Source organism: Eleginops maclovinus, chromosome 24 (assembly GCF_036324505.1).
Source record: "Eleginops maclovinus isolate JMC-PN-2008 ecotype Puerto Natales chromosome 24, JC_Emac_rtc_rv5, whole genome shotgun sequence".
NCBI lineage: Eukaryota > Metazoa > Chordata > Actinopteri > Perciformes > Eleginopidae > Eleginops > Eleginops maclovinus.
The window spans coordinates 333979-359117 of record NC_086372.1 but is presented as its reverse complement, the minus strand read 5'-3'; the positions used below and the strand labels follow the sequence as shown (position 1 = coordinate 359117).

The following is a 25139-nucleotide window of genomic DNA, read 5'->3' as shown; positions in this document are numbered from 1 at the left end:
TTCATTCTCTCCGAAACACAACAAAAAAAATGAGGAAAAATATGTATAATTTTTTTGTAGGAGCTATTTTTATTTCCTATATTGATTACATTTTTATAACTAACTATACCCTCACCCTCACCCCTAACCCCTAACCCCTAACCCCTCACCCTATTTAAACGTTAAAAAAACTAAAATAAAACGTTTATATTTTATTTTATTTAAAAAACGCGGTAAGAAATAAACTCTCAAAGACATTTAATTACCTTTAAATTGTCTTTATTTTGTATAATTTAAAAACTCAAAAACAAACAAATTTAAATACTGCAAATCATTTATTAATAAACAATAATAATGCATATTCTATTCCACAAACATTCTGATTGGTCAACCTCTTCAAGAGTTCCCGCCCCTTAGCCTATCCCGTGCAGTGTGTTGGCGCGCCGGCCAATAGGAGTGTGTTATTTGATGTTGATGTTCTTCAGGATGAGGGGGATGGTCTCCCTGGCGTCTCTAAGCTCCTCCCTCCACGCTGTCGGGACACCGGCCCCCCTGTACGCCCCCCCCGCCCCCAGCAGAGCGCCCAGTGCCGCGCCCCGGTTACAGTTCTCACCTGTAGAGAAAGACACAGGTGATTAATGAATCTGTGATGTGTTATATTATATATCAAAAACAGCAGAGTGTGGACCTCCACAGTTGGTGTTGGCGAGGAGTCCTGCCGCTGCGTCAGCGTGGAACTCATGAGCCAGGTAGAACAGACTGCCCAGCGCACCTGCACAGGTAACACTCAGGTGTAATGTCACTGTAAACAAATAGCATGTGCAGTTATTCTCTATTCTATATAAAAGAATACCAGTGAACCTCTGGTGTAGCAGGCCAGTCCGAGCTGATAGACAGCGTTCTGATGAACCCGGAGGCGCTGCTCTGACCCAGCAGGGAACCTGAGACACAAATATAACATAATAAATAAATAAACAATAACAATAACAGCAACAATAACAACAATAACAACCACCTTGCTGCCTTGCTGCTGAACCCCCGGCAGGCTTCCCACACATCCAGGCTCTTCAGAGCGAGCTGTGCCTCCCCCTGGACGCTGGCCCCCCCCCACCACCCTGTGCAGCGCCCGGCTGTACAGCGACACCCAGCCCGGCACCCGGGGGTGGGGGTGCGTCAGCTTCACCATCTCCACTGCCGCTCTCTCCTGGGGGGGCAGCATGTTAGTATTAGGATAATCTAAATGTAAAGTACATCAAACCCTGACTCCACTCACTGCCTGCTCCGGTGGGGCGTCGGCCGACAGCAGCACAAAAGGGAGGATCATGGGAAGGCAGCCGATGGCGTCCAGCTGGCTGTCAGGCCATGGCGCGCTCAGAGCGCTAACGCTACGCCGTTCTGCGAACTCCAACAGCTGAGACCCAACGATAAAATACAACGATAAAAAACAACAACAAAATACAACGGTAAAAAACAACGGTAAAATACAACGGTAAAAAACAACGGTAAAAAACAACAGTAAAATACAACGGTAAAAAACAACGATAAAATACAACGACAAAATACAACGATAAAAAACAACGACAAAAAACAACGGTAAAAACAACGATAAAATACAAAGATAAAATACAACGATAAAAAACAACGACAAAAAACAACGGTAAAAAACAACGATAAAATACAACGATAAAAAACAACAACAAAATACAACGATAAAATACAACGATAAAAAACAACGACAAAAAACAACGGTAAAAAAACAACGACAAAAAACAACGGTAAAAAACAACGACAAAAAACAACGGTAAAAAACAACGACAAAAAACAACGGTAAAAAACAACGACAAAATACAACGATAAAATACAACGACAAAATACAACGATAAAATACAACGATAAAATACAACGATAAAATACAACGATAAAAAACAACGATAAAAAACAACGATAAAATACAACGACAAAAAACAACGACAAAAAACAACGACAAAAAACAACGATAAAAAACAACGATAAAATACAACGATAAAAAACAACGATAAAATACAACGATAAAAAACAACGACAAAAAACAACGACAAAAAACAACGATAAAAAACAACGATAAAATACAACGATAAAATACAACGATAAAATACAACGGTAAAAAACAACGATAAAAAACAACGACAAAAAACAACGATAAAAAACAACGATAAAATACAACGATAAAATACAACGATAAAATACAACGGTAAAAAACAACGATAAAATACAACGATAAAATACAACGACAAAATACAACGACAAAATACAACGATAAAAAACAACGACAAAAAACAACGATAAAATACAACGATAAAATACAACGATAAAATACAACGATAAAAAACAACGACAAAAAACAACGATAAAATACAACGATAAAATACAACGATAAAATACAACGATAAAATACAACGATAAAAAACAACGACAAAAAACAACGGTAAAAAACAACGATAAAATATAACGATAAAATATAACGATAAAATACAACGATAAAATACAACGATAAAATACAACGATAAAAAACAACAACAAAATACAACGGTAAAAAACAACGGTAAAAAACAACAGTAAAATACAACGGTAAAAAACAACGATAAAAAACAACGGTAAAAAACAACGACAAAAAACAACGACAAAAAACAACGACAAAAAACTACGATAAAAAACAACGATAAAATACAACGACAAAATACAACGATAAAATACAACGGTAAAATACAACGACAAAAAACAACGATAAAAAACAACGATAAAATACAACGACAAAATACAACGATAAAATACAACGATAAAATACAACGATAAAAAACAACGATAAAAAACAACGATAAAATACAACGATAAAATACAACGACAAAATACAACGATAAAATACAACGATAAAATACAACGATAAAATACAACGGTAAAAAACAACGATAAAATACAACGATGAAATACAACGATAAAATACAACGGTAAAATACAACGACAAAATACAACGATAAAATACAACGATAAAATACAACGACAAAATACAACGATAAAATACAACGATAAAATACAACGACAAAATACAACGATAAAATACAACGACAAAATACAACGATAAAAAACAACGACAAAAAACAACGATAAAATACAACGGTAAAAAACAACGACAAAAAACAACGACAAAATACAACGACAAAAAACAACGATAAAAAACAACGATAAAATACAACGATAAAATACAACGATAAAATACAACGACAAAATACAACGATAAAAAACAACGACAAAAAACAACGACAAAAAACAACGGTACAAAAAACAACGATAAAAAACAACGATAAAAAACAACGACAAAAAACAACGATAAAATATAACGATAAAATACAACGATAAAAAACAACGATAAAATACAACGATAAAATACAACGATAAAATACAACGATAAAAAACAACGATAAAATACAACGATAAAAAACAACGATAAAATACAACGATAAAAAACAACGATAAAAAACAACGACAAAAAACAACGATAAAATACAACGATAAAAAACAACGATAAAAAACAACGATAAAAAACAACGATAAAATACAACGATAAAAAACAACGATAAAATACAACGATAAAAAACAACGATAAAAAACAACGACAAAAAACAACGATAAAATACAACGATAAAAAACAACGATAAAATACAACGATAAAATATAACGATAAAAAACAACGATAAAAAACAACGATAAAAAACAACGATAAAATACAACGATAAAAAACAACGATAAAATATAACGATAAAATATAACGATAAAAAACAACGATAAAAAACAACGATAAAAAACAACGATAAAATACAACGACAAAATACAACGATAAAAAACAACGACAAAAAACAACGACAAAAAACAACGGTACAAAAAACAACGATAAAAAACAACGATAAAAAACAACGACAAAAAACAACGATAAAATATAACGATAAAATACAACGATAAAAAACAACGATAAAATACAACGATAAAATACAACGATAAAATACAACGATAAAAAACAACGATAAAATACAACGATAAAATACAACGATAAAATACAACGATAAAATACAACGATAAAATACAACGATAAAATACAACGATAAAATACAACGACAAAATACAACGATAAAAAACAACGACAAAAAACAACGACAAAAAACAACGGTACAAAAAACAACGATAAAAAACAACGATAAAAAACAACGACAAAAAACAACGATAAAATATAACGATAAAATACAACGATAAAAAACAACGATAAAATACAACGATAAAATACAACGATAAAATACAACGATAAAAAACAACGATAAAATACAACGATAAAAAACAACGATAAAATACAACGATAAAAAACAACGATAAAAAACAACGACAAAAAACAACGATAAAATACAACGATAAAAAACAACGATAAAAAACAACGATAAAAAACAACGATAAAATACAACGATAAAAAACAACGATAAAATACAACGATAAAAAACAACGATAAAAAACAACGACAAAAAACAACGATAAAATACAACGATAAAAAACAACGATAAAATACAACGATAAAATATAACGATAAAAAACAACGATAAAAAACAACGATAAAAAACAACGATAAAATACAACGATAAAAAACAACGATAAAATATAACGATAAAAAACAACGATAAAAAACAACGATAAAAAACAACGATAAAAAACAACGATAAAAAACAACGATAAAATATAACGATAAAAAACAACGATAAAAAACAACGATAAAAAACAACGATAAAATATAACGATAAAAAACAACGATAAAAAACAACGATAAAAAACAACGATAAAAAACAACGATAAAAAACAACGACAAAATACAACGACAAAAAACAACGATAAAATACAACGATAAAATACAACGATAAAATACAACGATAAAATACAACGATAAAATATAACGATAAAATATAACGATAAAAAACAACGATAAAATATAACGATAAAAAACAACGATAAAAAACAACGATAAAAAACAACGATAAAAAACAACGATAAAATACAACGATAAAATACAACGATAAAATACAACGATAAAATATAACGATAAGATATAACGATAAAAAACAACGATAAAAAACAACGATAAAAAACAACGATAAAAAACAACGATAAAAAACAACGACAAAAAACAACGATAAAATACAACGATAAAATACAACGCTAAAAAACAACGGTAAAATATAACGATAAAATATAACGATAAAATATAACGATAAAATATAACGATAAAAAACAACGATAAAAAACAACGATAAAATACAACGATAAAAAACAACGATAAAAAACAACGATAAAAAACAACGATAAAATACAACGATAAAAAACAACGATAAAATACAACGATAAAATACAACGATAAAAAACAACGATAAAAAACAACGATAAAATACAACGATAAAAAACAACGATAAAATACAACGATAAAATACAACGATAAAAAACAACGATAAAATACAACGACAAAATACAACGATAAAATACAACGATAAAAAACAACGATAAAAAACAACGATAAAATACAACGATAAAATACAACGTCAAAACGTGATCAAACAGGAACATTAAAAAGACAAAGTCACAAACACAAGGTTGTGACTGAGAGGTGCGTTAGATTTACGTACAGGGGGTGCGTTAGATTTATGTACAGGGGGTGCGTTAGATTTACGTACAGGGCGTGCGTTAGATTTACCTACAAGGGGTGCGTTAGATTTACGTACAGGGGGTGCGTTAGATTTACCTACAAGGGGTGCGTTAGATTTACGTACAGGGGGTGCGTTAGATTTACCTACAAGGGGTGCGTTAGATTTACTTACAGGGGGTGCGTTATATTTGGTTTAGATCTACCTGTCGGGGCTCAGTGGGCCGCTCTTCCTGCCAGCAGGAGAAGAAGTCCCGGTGGAAGGACTCTGCGTACGTGTCCCGATGCGACCCCGCCGTCGTCAGGAAGGAAACGTAGTCGGCGAGGACGGCTGCCCGAGCGTCCGGAGACGAGACGTCAGAGAAACCTCCGGAGACGAGAGAGAGGGCGACTCTCAGCGAGCAGAGAGCGTTCAGGGTGTTGTCGCCCGCTGACAGACCTGCAGAGTCACAGACATATATATATGTAATATATATTCTATAATATAAAACATATAATATCATAAATATATTGTATATATATATTGTATTTATGAAACATTATACATTATGTTTTATATAATATTATTTATTATATTTATTAAACATTATGTTTTATATAATATTATATTTATTATACATTATGTTTTATATTATATTTATTATACATTATGTTTTATATTATATTTATTATACATTATGTTTTATATTATATTTATTATACATTATATATTATATTTATTAAACATTATGTTTTATATTATATTTATTATACATTATGTTTTATATTATATTTATTATACATTATATATTATGTTTTATATTATATTTATTAAACATTATGTTTTATATAATATTATATTTATTATACATTATATATTATGTTTTATATAATATTATATTTATTATACATTATACATTATGTTTTATATTATATTTATTATACATTATATATTATGTTTTATATTATATTTATTAAACATTATGTTTTATATAATATTATATTTATTATACATTATATATTATGTTTTATATAATATTATATTTATTATACAGTATACATTATGTTTTATATTATATTTATTATACAGTATATATTATGTTTTATATAATATTTATTATACATTATATATTATGTTTTATATCATATTTATTATACATTGTTTTATATTATATAAATATGTTATATTATATGGTTTATATTATATTTATTATACATTATATATTATCTTTTATATTATATTTATTATACATTATATATTATCTTTTATATTATATTTATTATACAGTATATATTATGTTTTATATTATATAAATATGTTATATTATATGGTTTATATTATATTTATTATACATTATATATTATCTTTTATATTATATTTATTATACATTATATATTATCTTTTATATTATATTTATTATACAGTATATATTATGTTTTATATTATATTTATTATACATTATATATTATCTTTTATATCATATTTATTATACATTGTTTTATATTATATAAATATGTTATATTATATGGTTTATATTATATTTATTATACATTATATATTATCTTTTATATTATATTTATTATACATTATATATTATCTTTTATATTATATTTATTATACAGTATATATTATGTTTTATATTATATAAATATGTTATATTATATATTATATGGTTTATATTATATGATATATCATATTTATTATACATTATGTTTTATATTATATAAATATGTTATATTATATGGTTTATATTATATTTATTATACAGTATACATTATGTTTTATATTATATATGAATGTATATCTTTATGAATATGTGTACCGTGGTGGTAGTGCGTGTCTCCTCTGGATTTGGTCCACAGATCCAGCTTGTCATGGAGGATCAGTCGACCCACGACGTCCGGACGCCTGGGGCCAGAAGACCAGCGCCCGCTGCCCCCTGCACACAGGAAGTGAGGTTTCAAAATAAAACACCGTGTTGCCCACAGTGGATTTAAGTGATGAAACCCTCAGAGATCTCCCGCCCCTTGGGTTGGAGCAGCAGCCAATAGGAGCGCAGTGTTCAGTAGCGGTGATACCTGTATTGGAGAGGCTGAGGATGCTGGATGGGTGGGTGTTCCTGGGGGGGGCGAACCCTCTGATCCAGCCTCTGAAGTCCCTCTGGATGTCGTCCACGTCGTAGTACCAGTGGACCGGCATCGAGAGGGAGTCCGCTGCACACATCCCCCACAATGCATCAGTCACAGCTCGCTGCACCACAGACATCTCACCTGAAGGGGGAAGAGGGGGGGATATAAGGGTGAATATAAAACATTTAATTAATATTAACAATATCTATAAACATTAAAAAAATATATAAATAACATTATAACATTTAAAATACATATTATTCAAATATACAAACACTGTAAAGGTCATTTAATTGATAGTTTAGTCCCTTTTTGTTAATACTTTTATTACACAAATTAAAATTCCACTTAATTAAAATAATTACAAAAAAATGAACAAGAAATATATAAATAAATACTTAAAAATAAGTTGAATAAAATAAACTGTGAATACAAATTATAAGTTTGAAAAACAAAATTATGGATAATAAAAAGTAAACTATAAAAGAACAATTTTTAAATGATTTGGTAGAATTGCAGGTTATTTCAATGATATAATCAATGTGTTTTAATGCTGATCCCTTTCTTTTTATTCTGTTCTAATATTGGAATTGAATTATGTTGCTTTTGTCTCTCAGGCCAATCTAAAAACTACTATTATTAAGTCTAATTTAAATAGTTATTTATTTTCGCAATCTCCCTCTGTCTCTACAGATCTTCATACAATAATCTTTATATTTTAACAGGTATATTTAAAGTATTCGCTCTTCGAATTCGAATTTCGTCACCTGTCATGGAGCCGCTCTTGCTCGTTGTGAAAGAATCCGCATTTTAAATCTTATATAATTTATTATCAGCTGTTACAAAACTACACCGGAAGAGGCTAACGCTAGCATGCTAACACAAATGAACGGCGTTTAATCTTCTCTAACTCTTCATTTGAACACTTTTTATTCTCTATTTGTTTCACGGTGTGTTTAAGGACATACAAAGACTCATGTAAAGTTTGTATTTGTTTTTTAAGACGCTTTAAAAGTCCCGAAAAGGTGGAGGTTTGATTATTTCATAACCGTCTCTCAAGAACTACAAATACGGTAAGCGGTATGGGTCAATACATTAAGTTACAATGGAATCGGCAGAAATAACGCTTTATTAACGTTTGGTTAGTGTACAACTTATTCCGTTAATCAACAGATGGGAAACAATAATAATATAGGATCCGAAAATCTGCATGAAGAAACTACTAATACGGTAGGCGATGTAGGTCAACTCAAAAGCGATTCGTTTCCAAGTATTGTTTGTCCCCTCAGCGAGGGCTGACAGGGAAAGACAATCCGGTCAGTGAAAATATGTATTTATTAAAAGAAAAGTTGAAGTAGAATTCACACCGTAGAAAACGTTACTTTAAGAACAGATGGAAAACAATAACAAAATTAAATATGAAAAAAATATTAAAACCGAAAATGTGCCTTACAAACAAAACTCAGGGCACCTTGAGTCATATGAGGTTCTACAGCACCCAGCGAGGGACAATAGTATGTGAAACGAGTTTAAATGCGAACGTGGAATAGCAATGCTTTTAGAATGTAATAATTATTAAACCTTATTTGTTGTCTAAACTTCAAAAATACAAACATATTCCGGTGTTTTTTTTAACGTAAATGATTGACGGGGGATCTGCAGCTGTTAGTGAAGCTTTAATTAGCAGATTATTATTAACAGATCGGTGTGTTTTGTTTTTAGCTGCAGAGCTAACAGGCTAACAGATGAGATGGAGAAACATGTGTTGGATCCGCAAGAAGTGGGTGAGAAATATGTCTAACGTTAATAACTTATAACTGTGAGTCATGAGGTGGTTGTTATTGGTTGCGTTTCTTCAGTCTGCTGCTGCTAATGGGTCAAAAATAAACAACAATACATGTATTTGAATGAAGACGTGTAGTTGTTAGCCCTCGCCTGTGAGTGAACAGCAGAAGAAGAACTGTATATTGATTTTAATTGTATTTAATATTAAAACATTTGAATTTATATAATATTATTTATTTCAATAAATATTAATATTTCCCCCAACTTTATAAATGTATGTAATGTGTGTTCAACACCATCCGGCCTGCCCTGCTGGGGAGTAAGCTGACGGCGATGCAGGTTCACCCTCCCCTGGTTTCCTGCATTACGGACTATTTGACAGGTGCAGGACTGTGTGTCTGACACTGTGGTCAGCAGCACAGTGACTCCACAGGGACCTGTTCTTTCCCCTTTTCTGTTCACCCTGTACACCTCAGACTTTCAGTTCCTCTGAGTCCTGCCACCACAAGTTTTCAGACGACTGCAATTGTTGGCTGTGTCAGCGATAAGGAGGAGGATAAGGAGGAGGAGTACAGAGGTGTCTTGGACTCCTTCGTCGAGTGGTGTGAGACTGACCATCTGCATCTCAATACCACCAAGACAAAGGAGCTGGTGGTGGATTTCCACAGGAAGAAATCTGCCCCCATACCCATTTCCATCAACGGTGTGACTGTGGATGTGGTCCAGGATTACAAATACCTTGGAGTGCACCTGGACAATAAACTGGACTGGGCCAAGAACACTGAGGCTGTTTACAAGAAAGGGCCAGAGCCGACTCCATGTCCTGAGGAGGCTCCGGTCATTCAACGTACAGTGGGGCAAAAAAGTATTTAGTCAGCCACCAATTGTGCAAGTTCTCCCATTTAAAAAGATGAGAGAGGCCTGTAATTTTTATCATAGGTATACCTCAACTATGAGAGACAAAATGAGAAAACAAAATCCAGGAAATCACATTGTAGGATTTTAATGAATTCATTGTAAATTCCTCGGTAAAATAAGTATTGGGTCACCTACAAACAAGCAAGATTTCTGGCTCTCACAGACCTGTAACTTCTTCTTTAAGAGGCTCCTCTGTCCTCCACTCGTTACCTGTATTAATGGCACCTTTTTGAACTCGTTATCAGTATAAAAGACACCTGTCCACAACCTCAAACAGTCATACTCCAAACTCCACTATGGCCAAGACCAAAGAGCTGTCAAAGGAGACCAGAGACAACATTGTAGACCTGCACCAGGCTGGGAAAACTGAATGTGCAATAGGTAAGCAGCTTGGTGTGAAGAAATCAACTGTGGGAGCAATTATTAGAAAATGGAAGACATACAAGACCACTGCTAATCTCCCTCGATCTGGGGCTCCACGCAAGATCTCACCCTGTGGGGTCAAAATCATCACAAGAACGGTGAGCAAAAATCCCAGAACCACACGGGGGGACCTAGTGAATGACCTGCAGAGAGCTGGGACCAAAGTAACAGAGGCTACCATCAGTAACACACTACGCCGCCAAGGACTTAAATCCTGCAGTTCCAGACGTGTCCCCCTGCTTAAGCCAGTACATGTCCAGGCCCGTCTGAAGTTTGCTAGAGGGCATTTGGATGATCCAGAAGAGGATTGGGAGAATGTCATATGGTCAGATGAAACCAAAATCGAACTTTTTGGTAAAAACTCAACTCGTGGTGTTTGGAGGAGAAAGAATGCAGAGTTGCCTCCAAAGAACACCATACCTACTGTGAAGCATGGGGGGGGAGACATCATGCTTTGGGGCTGTTCTTCTGCAAAGGGACCAGGACGACTGATCCGTGGAAAGGAAAGAATGAATGGGGCCATGTATCGTGAGATTTTGAGTGAAAACCTCCTTCCATCAGCAAGGGCACTGAAGATGAAGCGTGGCTGGGTCTTTCAGCATGACAATGATCCCAAACACACCGCCAGGGCAACGAAGGAGTGGCTTCGTAAGAAGCATTTCAAGGTCCTGGAGTGGCCTAGTCTCCAGATCTCAACCTCATAGAAAATCTTTGGAGGGAGTTGAAAGTCCGTGTTGCCCAGCGACAGCCCCAAAACATCCCTGCTGTAGAGGAGATCTGCATGGAGGAATGGGCCAAAATACCAGCAACAGTGTGTGAAAACCTTGTGAAGACTTACAGAAAACCTTTGACCTCTGTCATTGCCAACAAAGGGTATATAACAAAGTATTGAGATGAACTTTTGTTATTGACCAAATACTTATTTTCCACAATCATTTGAAAATAAATTCTTTAAAAATCCTACAATGTGATTTCCTGGATTTTCTTTCTCATTTTGTCTCTCATAGTTGAGGTATACCTATGATAAAAATTACAGACCTCTCTCATCTTTTTAAATGGGAGAACATGCACAATTGGTGGCTGACTAAATACTTTTTTGCCCCACTGTATGTAGCATCATGCTGAGGATGTTCTACCAGTCGGTGGTAGCCAGTGCCATCCTCTTTGGTGTGCTGGGGCAGCAGGCTGAGGGCAGCAGACGCCAACAAGATCAGCAGGATCATCAGGAAGGCTGGCTCCGTCCTGGGGGTCCAACTGGACTCTTTGTTGGTGGTGTCTGAGAGGAGGCTGCTGAGTAAACTGCATAGTATCCTGGACAACAACGCTCACCCTCTCCACCAGGTGCTGACCTCATACAGAAGCACCTTCAGCAACAGCATCATTTCCCCCCGGTGTGAGACAGAACGCCAGAGGAAGTGCTTCCTTCCTGTGGCCATCAGACTCTTTAACTTCTCTACCTCAGGTCAGAGGGACAGTGGAGACACTGCGTCCTGAGGCCAAAATCACTTTATTTAGGTTGTACTGATTTTATTTGATATATGCTGCTAAACTGCGCAGAGCGTGTTGTTGTACATTGTCAATACCTACGTATTAACTGTGATTTTATTGCTTTTACTTACTTAGTTTAGTTTGTTAGTTTGATTTGACCTCTCACTTTGTATTACTTTCCCACTTGGTCCTGCAACTGTTGCACAGCAATTTCCCTCGGGATAAATAAAGCTTCTTGAATCTAATGTAAATAATTTAAAATGTAATAATAGTAAATATTTTAAATGTAAACCTCATTAAATATAATAATAATAATAATAATAATGCATTTCTTTGATAAAGTTCTGTTTGGTGAGTTTAAATTGTTTGTGTTTTCAGAGGACGCCAAGGCGTTCTGGGCGGAGGAGGACGTGGATCGGGTCTTTGACAGAGTCTACGATTACCTGGATCACCTGAAGAGAGTCCTGAAGAAAAACACAGCCACGGATAAAGGTAATCTCTTCTTCGGTGGTACCAGACATCACTTCCTGTTGTAGTGAGCTGACTTCCTGTCCTGTGTTCAGAGTTCGTTCAGGGTCTGAAGCTCATCGAGGTTCTGACCTCTCCGGTCGAGACGGAGGACTCCTCTGTGGTTCAGGTGGTCATCGGATCGGGTACAAACGCTGTTATTCTGAAAATCACCCTCTTATTCTGAAAATCATGCTTTTTGTTCTGTAATTTTGAAACCCCAAAAACTTTTACATTCATATATTGAAGGATTTTTGTGGGGAAGAAACAAACAAATCAAAGACACATTATTTTTATAATATTTATCATTTCATTTAATTATTTATAATACACTGTGAAAGCATATTTTGGAAAACAATAAAAAAATTAATAGAATAAATAAATGAAAAAACTCACAAAGATTATATTAAATTATATTATATTAAATTATATTAAATTAAATTATATTAAATTAAATTAAATTATATTATATTAAATTAAATTATATTATATAAAATTATATTATATAAAATTATATTATATTATATTATATTATATTATATTAAATTATATTATATTATATTATATTATATAAAATTATATTATATTAAATTATATTATATTATATTATATTATATTATATTATATTACATTATATTAAATTATATTATATTATATTATATTATATTATATTATATAAAATTATATTATATAAAATTATATTATATTAAATTATATTATATTATATTAAATTATATTATATTATATTATATTATATTATATTATATTAAATTATATTATATTAAATTATATTATATTAAATTATATTATATTAAATTATATTAAATTATATTATATTAAATTATATTATATTATATTATATTAAATTATATTATATTATATTATATTATATTATATTATATTAAATTATATTATATTATATTAAATTAAATTACATTACATTATATTATATAATATTATATAATATAATATTATATAATATTATATAATATAATATTATATAATATAATATAATATAATATAATATAATATACGTTACGTTACGTTACGTTACGTTAGGTTAGGTTAGGTTAGGTTAGGTTAGGTTACGTTAGTACGGAAGAGGATTAGGGCCACATACATTTGAGTTTTTTGGTTCTGAGATGAAAGTCAGAAGTACGGGTTCCTGTAGTGGCCTACTTCAGTGAGAGACTCTCATAATGCACTACGGAACAATGATGGAGGTAACGGAGTTTCTGTGCGCCAGAGGGGTCCTGGAGGAACAAAAGGTGAGTTATAAATGTGTATGTTGTTTTGAAGTTCGTAAAACAACGCAAAGGCGTTAGAATGTGAAATGCAGACCATGTTGAGCTAGCAGCAAGTGTGTAAGTGTATATGCCCCCCCCCATCTAATTCTGTAAATAATGGGTTTAATTTTTTCGACACACAAGTTGATGCTTGTTGGAGCAGTGACGGCTAACCAAGACCAACAGCCTGGTGGTTTCCATGTTTCTGTAGAGATTGAATTAAGTATGTTTATCAGCTGGGGGTTAGAGCTGCCCGCTGCCCGCTGCCCGCAGCGAGTAGCGGCAGCGATAAACATACTTAATTCAATCTCTACAGAAACATGGAAACCACCAGGCTGTTGTTCCAACAAGCATCAACTCGTTGTGTTGTTTTTACGAACTTCCAAACAACACATAGATTAATAAGTCACCCTTTGGACAGGGCGGTTTGTGTACACTACCAGCGGGAAACAGAGGGGTTTTGTTTCTAACACAGCAGCAGTCTAATCAGTGCTCTACACCTTAGATCTGTCACAACGTCATCGTCCAATCCGACTAAAGTCGCCCTTCACATGGTCCCGCCCCTTTAGGTGTGGTCTCAGTCAGGTTGAACACCGCCCCAGGGGTCTCTCATAGACTCTCATGTAAAATGCATTTCTTTTAAATATCAGAGCTTTCAGTGCAGTCTCTCTGGGTTCTGGAGGGCTTGCCCTTACGCGCTTTCGTCATATGTACCTGAGAAAAAAAGCGGGCAGCTTCTCCGATGAAGTCACTGACTACTCTCAAGAGGGCTGGCCTTCAGTGCAGCTCCATCGTGTCTTTGAGAGAAGTTCCTTTTAGTCGGAGTGCAAATCCAGATACATGGGTATTAAAACAAAGACCTCCAAGACCAGATTTAACCATTCAACAAGTTTCTACAAGGGGGGGGGGGGGCCTACCCTCGAGGATCTTCTACAAATTGGTATGAGTGAAAATCCTATCTAGCAGGCTGTGAGGTAGCCAACGCAGTCTTCTGCTACCCCTGCCTACGGGTTCACCCTGGAGGGGGCACGGCAGACAATGCTTGGAGGTGACTGGTGTCACAGATATGCAGCATCTCTCTGAGCACACACAGAAACATGAGCTGTGGAAGATCCACACGGGTAGCTGCTGGAGGTCTTTTGGGAGGGGGAATTTTGCCCCTCCACTGGATGAGGGATACAGGCTAGCTGTTCGTCGCCACAATGGTGAGGTGAGCCAGAACCGCCACGTCCTCAACCGGCTGTTCCAGTGTGTGAAATTCTGCGGGGTGTTTGAGCTGGCTTTGCAAGGCAAAGATGAAACTGAGGGCTCCACCAACCCTGGCATCTTTCTCGGACTGCTCGACTTCGTGGCTCAGTTAGATGAAGCTGTTGATGAGCATCTGAAACAGGCTACGGTGTTCAGTCAGTGAATACCTGAATGCTGCCCCTGTCTTTATGTGGTTCTGAACATATCTGTTGGCCTGTTGATCAGTTTTACATCATTGGATTCATAATAATAAGTAGAACCATTTCTGCTTCTAGAGGCTCCTGATGCAGCTTTCCTCCACAGCTGTCCAGCTGTCCCTTGTGGAGCGAGAGGGGTCTCTGAGTTCATCTTCTAACACCAGATATGGTCTTTCTTAATGTACCTATTGAATGGGTCACCTTAATCATTATCAGAAAATAATTTCCCTCTGGCGCACTCTGTGACCTCCTTCATTGTTCCGTAGTGCATTATGAGAGTCTCACTGAAGTTGGACCACTCCAGGAACCCGGACTTCTGACTTTAAAGTCAGAACCAAAAAAATACAAAATAACTTCACATCCCCCAAACATTTTCTTTCCTTGTGGCCCTAATCCTCTTCCATATATTAGTCATATTTGACTGCAATTCAAATAAACATTCATCACCAGGGTGGTGATGAATGTTTATTAAAAACTAATATAAATTAAACCTGGTTTCTGTCTTACTTTGGGGGTGTGTTCCTATCCAGATGAGCTGCTCCCGTCTGAGTCACTCCCCCCCTCCCCCGTCTCCTCCGTCGGCCCCCCCCCTGAGGAACTGCTGCCCCCCCTCGCCCCCCTGCTGCTGCAGTACAAGCCGCACGCCTGCAGCAAGGTTCAACTTTAAATATCTTTCAGGACCATCCCTTAATAATCCCTATTTACATTTTATAATGAATAATACTGTGTTTCTCCTGCAGTCATGCATGCCCAGTTTACCCAGCATGCCTCAGTGCACCCCTGCGTTCTGGGGTCAGAACCCCCTGAAGGTGCCGCTGCTCTGCGGCTTTAAGAGGCTGAGCGCTGTGATGATGTCATCAGGGGCGGAGCCTGAGGAGGACGTGGAGCCTGATAAGGGGGCGGGGTGCGTCCTGTACAAGGCGCCGTGCGGGAAGAGCCTGCGTAACCACGACGACGTGATGCGCTTCCTGTTGGCGTCCGAGAGCTATGACTTCCTGCAGGTGGACTTCTTCACCTTTAACCCCTCTGTGCTGCTTGACCCCCCCCCCGGCGGTGGGCCCCCGAGGACCGGAGATGGACCTGAGCCGCGGACTGGAGCCGACCCCGGTGCAGCTCTGCCTCGGAGAGGGCGGCGCTCGCCCAATTGACTTCCGCTACAGGAAGGAGCGCTGGCCGCATGGCTGCTTCCTGTCCCGCAGGCAGCTGTTCACTTCCTGCTGCGACTGCCCCGACGGCTGCAGCGACGCATCCCGCTGCGCCTGCGTCGCCATGACCACCGGAGGGCAGGGCTACTCCCATCACCGGCTGGCAGAGCCCGTCCAATCAGGGTGAGTCTGTGTCAATAAAGTTAATAATCCCGTACCGTCAGGGTGATTCTGTGTCAATAAAGTTAATAATCCCGTACCGTCAGGGTGAGTCTGTGTCAATAAAGTTAATAATCCCGTACCGTCAGGGTGATTAATCCCGTACCGTCAGGTGAGTCTGTGTCAATAAAGTTAATAATCCCGTACCCTCAGGGTGAGTGTGTCAATAAAGTTAATAATCCCGTACCCTCAGGGTGATTCTGTGTCAATAAAGTTAATAATCCCGTACCGTCAGGGTGAGTCTGTGTCAATAAAGTTAATAATCCCGTACCCTCAGGGTGAGTGTGTCAATAAAGTTAATAATCCCGTACCGTCAGGGTGAGTCTGTGTCAATAAAGTTAATAATCCCGTACCGTCAGGGTGAGTCTGTGTCAATAAAGTTAATAATCCCGTACCGTCAGGGTGAGTCTGTGTCAATAAAGTTAATAATCCCGTACCGTCAGGGTGAGTGTGTGTCAATAAAGTTAATAATCCCGTACCGTTAGGGTGAGTGTGTGTCAATAAAGGTAATAATCCCGTACCGTCAGGGTGAGTGTGTGTCAATAAAGTTAATAATCCCGTACCGTCAGGGTGAGTCTGTCAATAAAGTTAATAATCCCGTACCGTCAGGGTGAGTCTGTGTCAATAAAGTTAATAATCCCGTACCGTCAGGGTGAGTCTGTCAATAAAGTTAATAATCCCGTACCGTCAGGGTGAGTCTGTGTCAATAAAGTTAATAATCCCGTACCGTCAGGGTGAGTCTGTCAATAAAGTTAATTGAAATGTTCTGCGGGTCCTCAGGGTGTTTGAGTGTGGCCCCTGGTGCGGATGTGTTCGAGGCCTCTGTCAGAACCGACCTGTCCAGCAGGGCCTGAGGGTCCGGCTGCAGGTCTTCAGAGTGGGGGGGCAGGGCTGGGGAGTTCGCTGCCGTGACGATGTGGACACTGGGACCTTCATCTGTATCTACGCAGGTAAACAGGAAGAGACATGCAGGAAGTACAAAACAGTAAACAGGAAGTGTGCGTTTCATGTGTGTGTGTGTGTGTGTGTGTGTGTGTGTGTGTGTGTGTGTGTGTGTGTGTGTGTGTGTGTGTGTGTGTGTGTGTGTGTGTGTGTGTGTGTGTGTGTGTGTGTGTGTGTGTGTGTGTGTGTGTGTGTGTGTGTGTGTGTGTGTGTGTGTGTGTGTCAGGCATGATGCTTCGCAGGGTGCAGAGCGACCCCTCCCCCCCCAAGCTCACGAGGCTCGACCTCCCCTCCGATGATGAGGTGGAGCTGGTCACTGAGTGGCTGCCCCCCCCCGTGCTGGAGGTCCGCAGCACTGTGCTGGAGACCCCCCAACAGACCCCCACCTCCCCACCGCCGCATGTCCCTGTCATCCAGAGGCCCCCCCCCGACAGCAGCAGCCCCCCAACAGGACAGAAGGTCAGCTGTCTTTGATATTGTCATTGATTGCGTAACATGCAGTTCTGTTGCTGAGGTCAGCTGTTACCTGCAGGTGTCTGTGGCCCCACCCCCTGCCTCAGGTGACCCGGATGGGGGGGTCATAAAGAGCCAGAAAAAGAGAGCTCTGCATCCGGAGGACGTCTACTTCCTGGACGCCAGCAAGGAGGGCAACGTAGCACGCTTCATAAACGTGAGGGAAACATGTTCAGACAGAACTACAAATACACACAGGAAACTACACAGGAAACTACAAATACACACAGGAAACTACACAGGAAACTACAAATACACACAGGAAACTACACAGGAAACTACACATACACACAGGAAACTACACAGGAAACTACACATACACACAGGAAACTACACAGGAAACTACACATACACACAGGAAACTACACAGGAAACTACAAATACACACAGGAAACTACACAGGAAACTACAAATACACACAGGAAACTACACAGGAAACTACAAATACACACAGGAAACTACACAGGAAACTACAATACACACAGGAAACTACACAGGAAACTACACATACACACAGGAAACTACACAGGAAACTACACATACACACAGGAAACTACACAGGAAACTACACATACACACAGGAAACTACACAGGAAACTACAAATACACACAGGAAACTACACAGGAAACTACAAATACACACAGGAAACTACACAGGAAACTACAAATACACACAGGAAACTACACAGGAAACTACAAATACACACAGGAAACTACACAGGAAACTACAAATACACACAGGAAACTACAAATACACACAGGAAACTACAAATACACACAGGAAACTACACAGGAAACTACAAATACACACATGAAACTACACATACACACATGAAACTACACATACACACAGGAAATTACACATGAAACTACAAATACACACATGAAACTACACATACACACAGGAAATTACACAGGAAACTACAAATACACACAGGAAACTACACAGGAAACTACAAATACACACAGGAAACTACACATACACACAGGAAACTACACAGGAAACTACAAATACACACAGGAAACTACACAGGAAACTACAAATACACACAGGAAACTACACAGGAAACTACAAATACACACAGGAAACTACACATACACACAGGAAACTACACAGGAAACTACAAATACACACAGGAAACTACACAGGAAACTACAAATACACACAGGAAACTACACAGGAAACTACAAATACACACAGGAAACTACACAGGAAACTACAAATACACACAGGAAACTACACATACACACAGGAAACTACACAGGAAACTACAAATACACACAGGAAACTACACAGGAAACTACAAATACACACAGGAAACTACACATACACACAGGAAACTACAGGAAACTACACATACACACAGGAAACTACAGGAAACTACAAATACACACAGGAAACTACAAATACACACAGGAAACTACACATACACACAGGAAACTACACATACACACAGGAAACTACACAGGAAACTACAAATACACACAGGAAACTACACATACACACAGGAAACTACAGGAACCTACAAATACACACAGGAAACTACAAATACACACAGGAAACTACAAACACACACAGGAAACTACAGGAACCTACAAATACACACAGGAAACTACAGGAAACTACAGGAAACTACAGGAAACTACAAATACACACAGGAAACTACATATACACACAGGAAACTACACAGAAACCTACAGAATACACACAGGAAACCTACAGAAACTACAGGAATACACACAGGAAACTACAAATACACACAGGAAACTACAAATACACACAGGAAACTACAAATATACACACAGGAAATTACAAATACACACAGGAAACTACAAATATACACACAGGAAACTACAAATATACACAGGAAACTACACAGGAAACTACAAATACACACAGGAAACTACAAATACACACAGGAAACTACAAATACACACAGGAAACTACAAATACACACAGGAAACTACAAATACACACAGGAAACTACAAATACACACAGGAAACTACAAATACACACAGGAAACTACAAATACACACAGGAAACTACAAATACACACAGGAAACTACACAGGAAACTACAAATACATACAGGAAACTACACAGGAAACTACACAGGAAACTACAAATACACACAGGAAACTACACAGGAAACTACAAATACATACAGGAAACTACACAGGAAACTACACAGGAAACTACAAATACACACAGGAAACTACACAGGAAACTACAAATACATACAGGAAACTACACAGGAAACTACAAATACATACAGGAAACTACAAATACACACAGGAAACTACACAGGAAATTACAAATACATACAGGAAACTACACAGGAAACTACAAATACATACAGGAAACTACAAATACACACAGGAAACTACACAGGAAACTACAAATACACACAGGAAACTACACAGGAAACTACAAATACATACAGGAAACTACACAGGAAACTACAAATACACACAGGAAACTACACAGGAAACTACAAATACATACAGGAAACTACAAATACACACAGGAAACTACACAGGAAACTACAAATACATACAGGAAACTACACAGGAAACTACAAATACACACAGGAAACTACACAGGAAACTACAAATACATACAGGAAACTACACAGGAAACTACAAATATATACAGGAAACTACACAGGAAACTACAAATACATACAGGAAACTACACAGGAAACTACAAATACATACAGGAAACTACACAGGAAACTACAAATACATACAGGAAACTACAAATACACACAGGAAACTACAAATACATACAGGAAACTACACAGGAAACTACAAATACACACAGGAAACTACACAGGAAACTACAAATACATACAGGAAACTACACAGGAAACTACAAATACACACAGGAAACTACACAGGAAACTACAAATACACACAGGAAACTACACAGGAAACTACAAATACATACAGGAAACTACACAGGAAACTACAAATACATACAGGAAACTACAAATACATACAGGAAACTACACAGGAAACTACAAATACATACAGGAAACTACAAATACACACAGGAAACTACACAGGAAACTACAAATACATACAGGAAACTACACAGGAAACTACAAATACACACAGGAAACTACACAGGAAACTACAAATACATACAGGAAACTACACAGGAAACTACAAATACACACAGGAAACTACAAATACACACAGGAAACTACAAATATACACACAGGAAACTACAAATATACACACAGGAAACTACACAGGAAACTACAAATACACACAGGAAACTACAAATACATACAGGAAACTACAAATACACACAGGAAACTACAAATACATACAGGAAACTACAAATACACACAGATTAAACTAAAGAACTAAAGAATAAAAAACTACAAAGAAAATGAAAACACAAAAAGAAAAAAAAGTATTTTCAAAATAAAAGTCTCTATCTTTTCCTCTGATCCTTTAGCACAGCTGTGATCCGAACCTGTTCGTCCAGAACGTTTTCACTGACACCCACGACCCGGGCTTCCCCGTCATCGCCTTCTTCACCAGCAGGTGAGGAGGAGGAGCAGCAGCAGCAGATGATAAAGATGATGGTTCACTTACATTGATTCTTCCTCTCTCTCAGGGTCGTGAAGGCGGGCTCGGAGCTGACCTGGGATTACTCCGCCGGGGCAGAAAGTAGTCCCGGCGTGGTGTGTCTGTGCAGCAGCGAGGCGTGCCGCGGTCGCTCCACGGTGAAGGATCAGCTGTGTGACTCGCGTTAGGTCAAAGGGGGAGGTCACACTCAGTGACCCCCCCCTATAGCTGTAATGGTTCAAACCCCTGTTCTCTTTCGATACTCTGAAATAAATGGACTCTATTTTGAAAATCACTTTGAGGTGTTTTATTTTGAAAAGTTTGTGTCGTGTGTTTACTTTCAAGGAGAAATGTTTTATTTTGAAACTCCATTTCAGGTCAAATGTGTGAGGCGGCTCCTCCTCTTTTTCCTCCTCCAGACTCTTATTGTGAAACTCTCCAGTTGTTTACACGCAGCTCCTCCTCTTCCTCCTCCAGACTCTTATTGTGAAACTCTCCGGTTGTTTACACGCAGCTCCTCCTCTTCCTCCTCCTCCAGACTCTTATTGTGAAACTCTCCAGTTGTTTACACGCAGCTCCTCCTCTTCCTCCTCCAGACTCTTATTGTGAAACTCTCCGGTTGTTTACACGCAGCTCCTCCTCTTCCTCCTCCTCTTCCTCCTCCAGACTCTTATTGTGAAACTCTCCGGTTGTTTACACGCAGCTCCTCCTCTTCTTCTTGCTCTTCCTCCTCCAGACTCTTATTGTGAAACTCTCTGGTTGTTCACACGCAGCTCCTCCTCTTCCTCCTCTTCTTCCTCCTCCAAACTGTTATTGTGAAACTCTCCGGTTTTTTACACGCAGCTCCTCCTCTTCTTCCTCCTCCAGACTCTTATTGTGAAACTCTCCGGTTTTTTACACGCAGCTCCTCCTCTTCTTCCTCCTCCAGACTCTTATTGTGAAACTCTCCGGTTGTTTACACGCAGCTCCTCCTCTTCCTCCTCCTCTTCCTCCTCCAGACTCTTATTGTGAAACTCTCCGGTTGTTTACATGCAGCTCCTCTTCTTCCTCCTCCAGACTCTTATTGTGAAACTCTCCGGTTGTTTACATGCAGCTCCTCCTCTTCCTCCTCCAGACTCTTATTGTGAAACTCTCCGGTTGTTTACATGCAGCTCCTCCTCTTCCTCCTCCAGACTCTTATTGTGAAACTCCATTTTTTTTACACGCAGCTCCTCCTCCTCTTCCTCCTCCAGACTCTTATTGTGAAACTCTCCGGTTGTTTACACGCAGCTCCTCCTCTTCCTCCTCCAGACTCTTATTGTGAAACTCTCCGGTTGTTTACATGCAGCTCCTCCTCTTCCTCCTCCAGACTCTTATTGTGAAACTCTCCGGTTGTTTACACGCAGCACCTCCTCTTCCTCCTCCAGACTCTTATTGTGAAACTTTCCGTTTTTTTACACGATGCTCCTCCTCTTCCTCCTCCTCTTCTTCCTCCAGACTCTTATTGTGAAACTCTCCATTTTTTTACACGCAGCTCCTCCTCTCCCTCCTCCAGACTCTTATTGTGAAACTCTCCGTTTTTTTACACGCAGCTCCTCCTCTTCCTCCTCCAGACTCTTATTGTGAAACTCTCCGGTTGTTTACACGCAGCACCTCCTCTTCCTCCTCCAGACTCTTATTGTGAAACTCTCCGGTTGTTTACATGCAGCTCCTCCTCTTCTTCCTCCTCCAGACTCTTATTGTGAAACTTTCCGTTTTTTTACACGCTGCTCCTCCTCTTCCTCCTCCTCTTCTTCCTCCAGACTCTTATTGTGAAACTCTCCGTTTTTTTACACGCAGCTCCTCCTCTTCCTCCTCCAGACTCTTATTGTGGAACTTTCCGTTTTTTTACACGCTGCTCCTCCTCTTCCTCCTCCTCTTCCTCCTCCAGACTCTTATTGTGAAACTCTCCGGTTGTTTACATGCAGCTCCTCCTCTTCCTCCTCCAGACTCTTATTGTGAAACTCTCCGGTTGTTTACATGCAGCTCCTCCTCTTCCTCCTCCAGACTCTTATTGTGAAACTCTCCGGTTGTTTACATGCAGCTCCTCCTCTTCCTCCTCCAGACTCTTATTGTGAAACTCTCCGGTTGTTTACACGCAGCTCCTCCTCCTCTTCCTCCTCCAGACTCTTATTGTGAAACTCTCTGGTTGTTTACATGCAGCTCCTCCTCTTCCTCCTCCAGACTCTTATTGTGAAACTCTCCATTTTTTTACACGCAGCTCCTCCTCTTCTTCCTCCAGACTCTTATTGTGAAACTCTCCATTTTTTTACACGCAGCTCCTCCTCTTCCTCCTCCAGACTCTTATTGTGAAACTCTCCGGTTGTTTACATGCAGCTCCTCCTCTTCCTCCTCCAGACTCTTATTGTGAAACTCTCCGTTTTTTTACACGCAGCTCCTCCTCTTTCTCCTCCAGACTCTTATTGTGAAACTTTCCGTTTTTTTACACGATGCTCCTCCTCTTCCTCCTCCTCTTCTTCCTCCAGACTCTTATTGTGAAACTCTCCATTTTTTTACACGCAGCTCCTCCTCTCCCTCCTCCAGACTCTTATTGTGAAACTCTCCGTTTTTTTACACGCAGCTCCTCCTCTTCCTCCTCCAGACTCTTATTGTGAAACTCTCCGGTTGTTTACACGCAGCACCTCCTCTTCCTCCTCCAGACTCTTATTGTGAAACTCTCCGGTTGTTTACACGCAGCACCTCCTCTTCCTCCTCCAGACTCTTATTGTGAAACTCTCCGGTTGTTTACACGCAGCACCTCCTCTTCCTCCTCCAGACTCTTATTGTGAAACTCTCCGGTTGTTTACACGCAGCACCTCCTCTTCCTCCTCCAGACTCTTATTGTGAAACTCTCCGGTTGTTTACACGCAGCTCCTCCTCTTCTTCCTCCTCCAGACTCTTATTGTGAAACTTTCCGTTTTTTTACACGCTGCTCCTCCTCTTCCTCCTCCTCTTCTTCCTCCAGACTCTTATTGTGAAACTCTCCGTTTTTTTACACGCAGCTCCTCCTCTTCCTCCTCCAGACTCTTATTGTGAAACTTTCCGTTTTTTTACACGCTGCTCCTCCTCTTCCTCC

General features: G+C 38.1%; 2 protein-coding genes across 7 annotated transcripts; one reads left to right on the top strand and one right to left on the bottom strand.

Annotated features, from left to right (window-relative positions):
- Positions 1–295: 295 nt before the first annotated feature.
- LOC134861042 (uncharacterized) lies at positions 296–9023 on the bottom strand. 6 transcript variants are annotated; one of them, XR_010165354.1, is made up of 9 exons: positions 8560–9023; positions 7742–7933; positions 7486–7602; positions 5890–6122; positions 1253–1390; positions 995–1183; positions 841–920; positions 668–751; positions 296–592 (listed from the first exon to the last, which is right to left on the bottom strand). XR_010165354.1 is itself a non-coding variant. In XM_063878022.1 (9 exons), exons 1-9 carry the CDS (start codon positions 8564–8566, stop codon positions 441–443), a joined length of 1200 nt encoding a protein of 399 aa, XP_063734092.1. In that variant the 5' UTR covers positions 8567–9023; the 3' UTR covers positions 296–440. The 6 variants fall into 6 exon arrangements, 5 of the variants coding, with proteins under 5 accessions (XP_063734092.1, XP_063734091.1, XP_063734090.1 ...); XM_063878022.1 differs by having other exon boundaries at positions 833–920; XM_063878021.1 differs by having other exon boundaries at positions 833–1183.
- setdb2 (SET domain bifurcated histone lysine methyltransferase 2) lies at positions 8925–22340 on the top strand. Its single transcript, XM_063878016.1, is given in 12 exon segments — positions 8925–9022; positions 9515–9576; positions 12785–12898; positions 12970–13059; positions 16175–16299; positions 16385–16674; positions 16676–16972; positions 17789–17958; positions 18177–18409; positions 18483–18620; positions 21933–22021; positions 22095–22340. Coding segments are annotated over 12 exon segments (1767 nt in total). The 5' UTR covers positions 8925–9002; the 3' UTR covers positions 22234–22340.
- The last annotated feature ends 2799 nt before the right edge of the window (positions 22341–25139 follow it).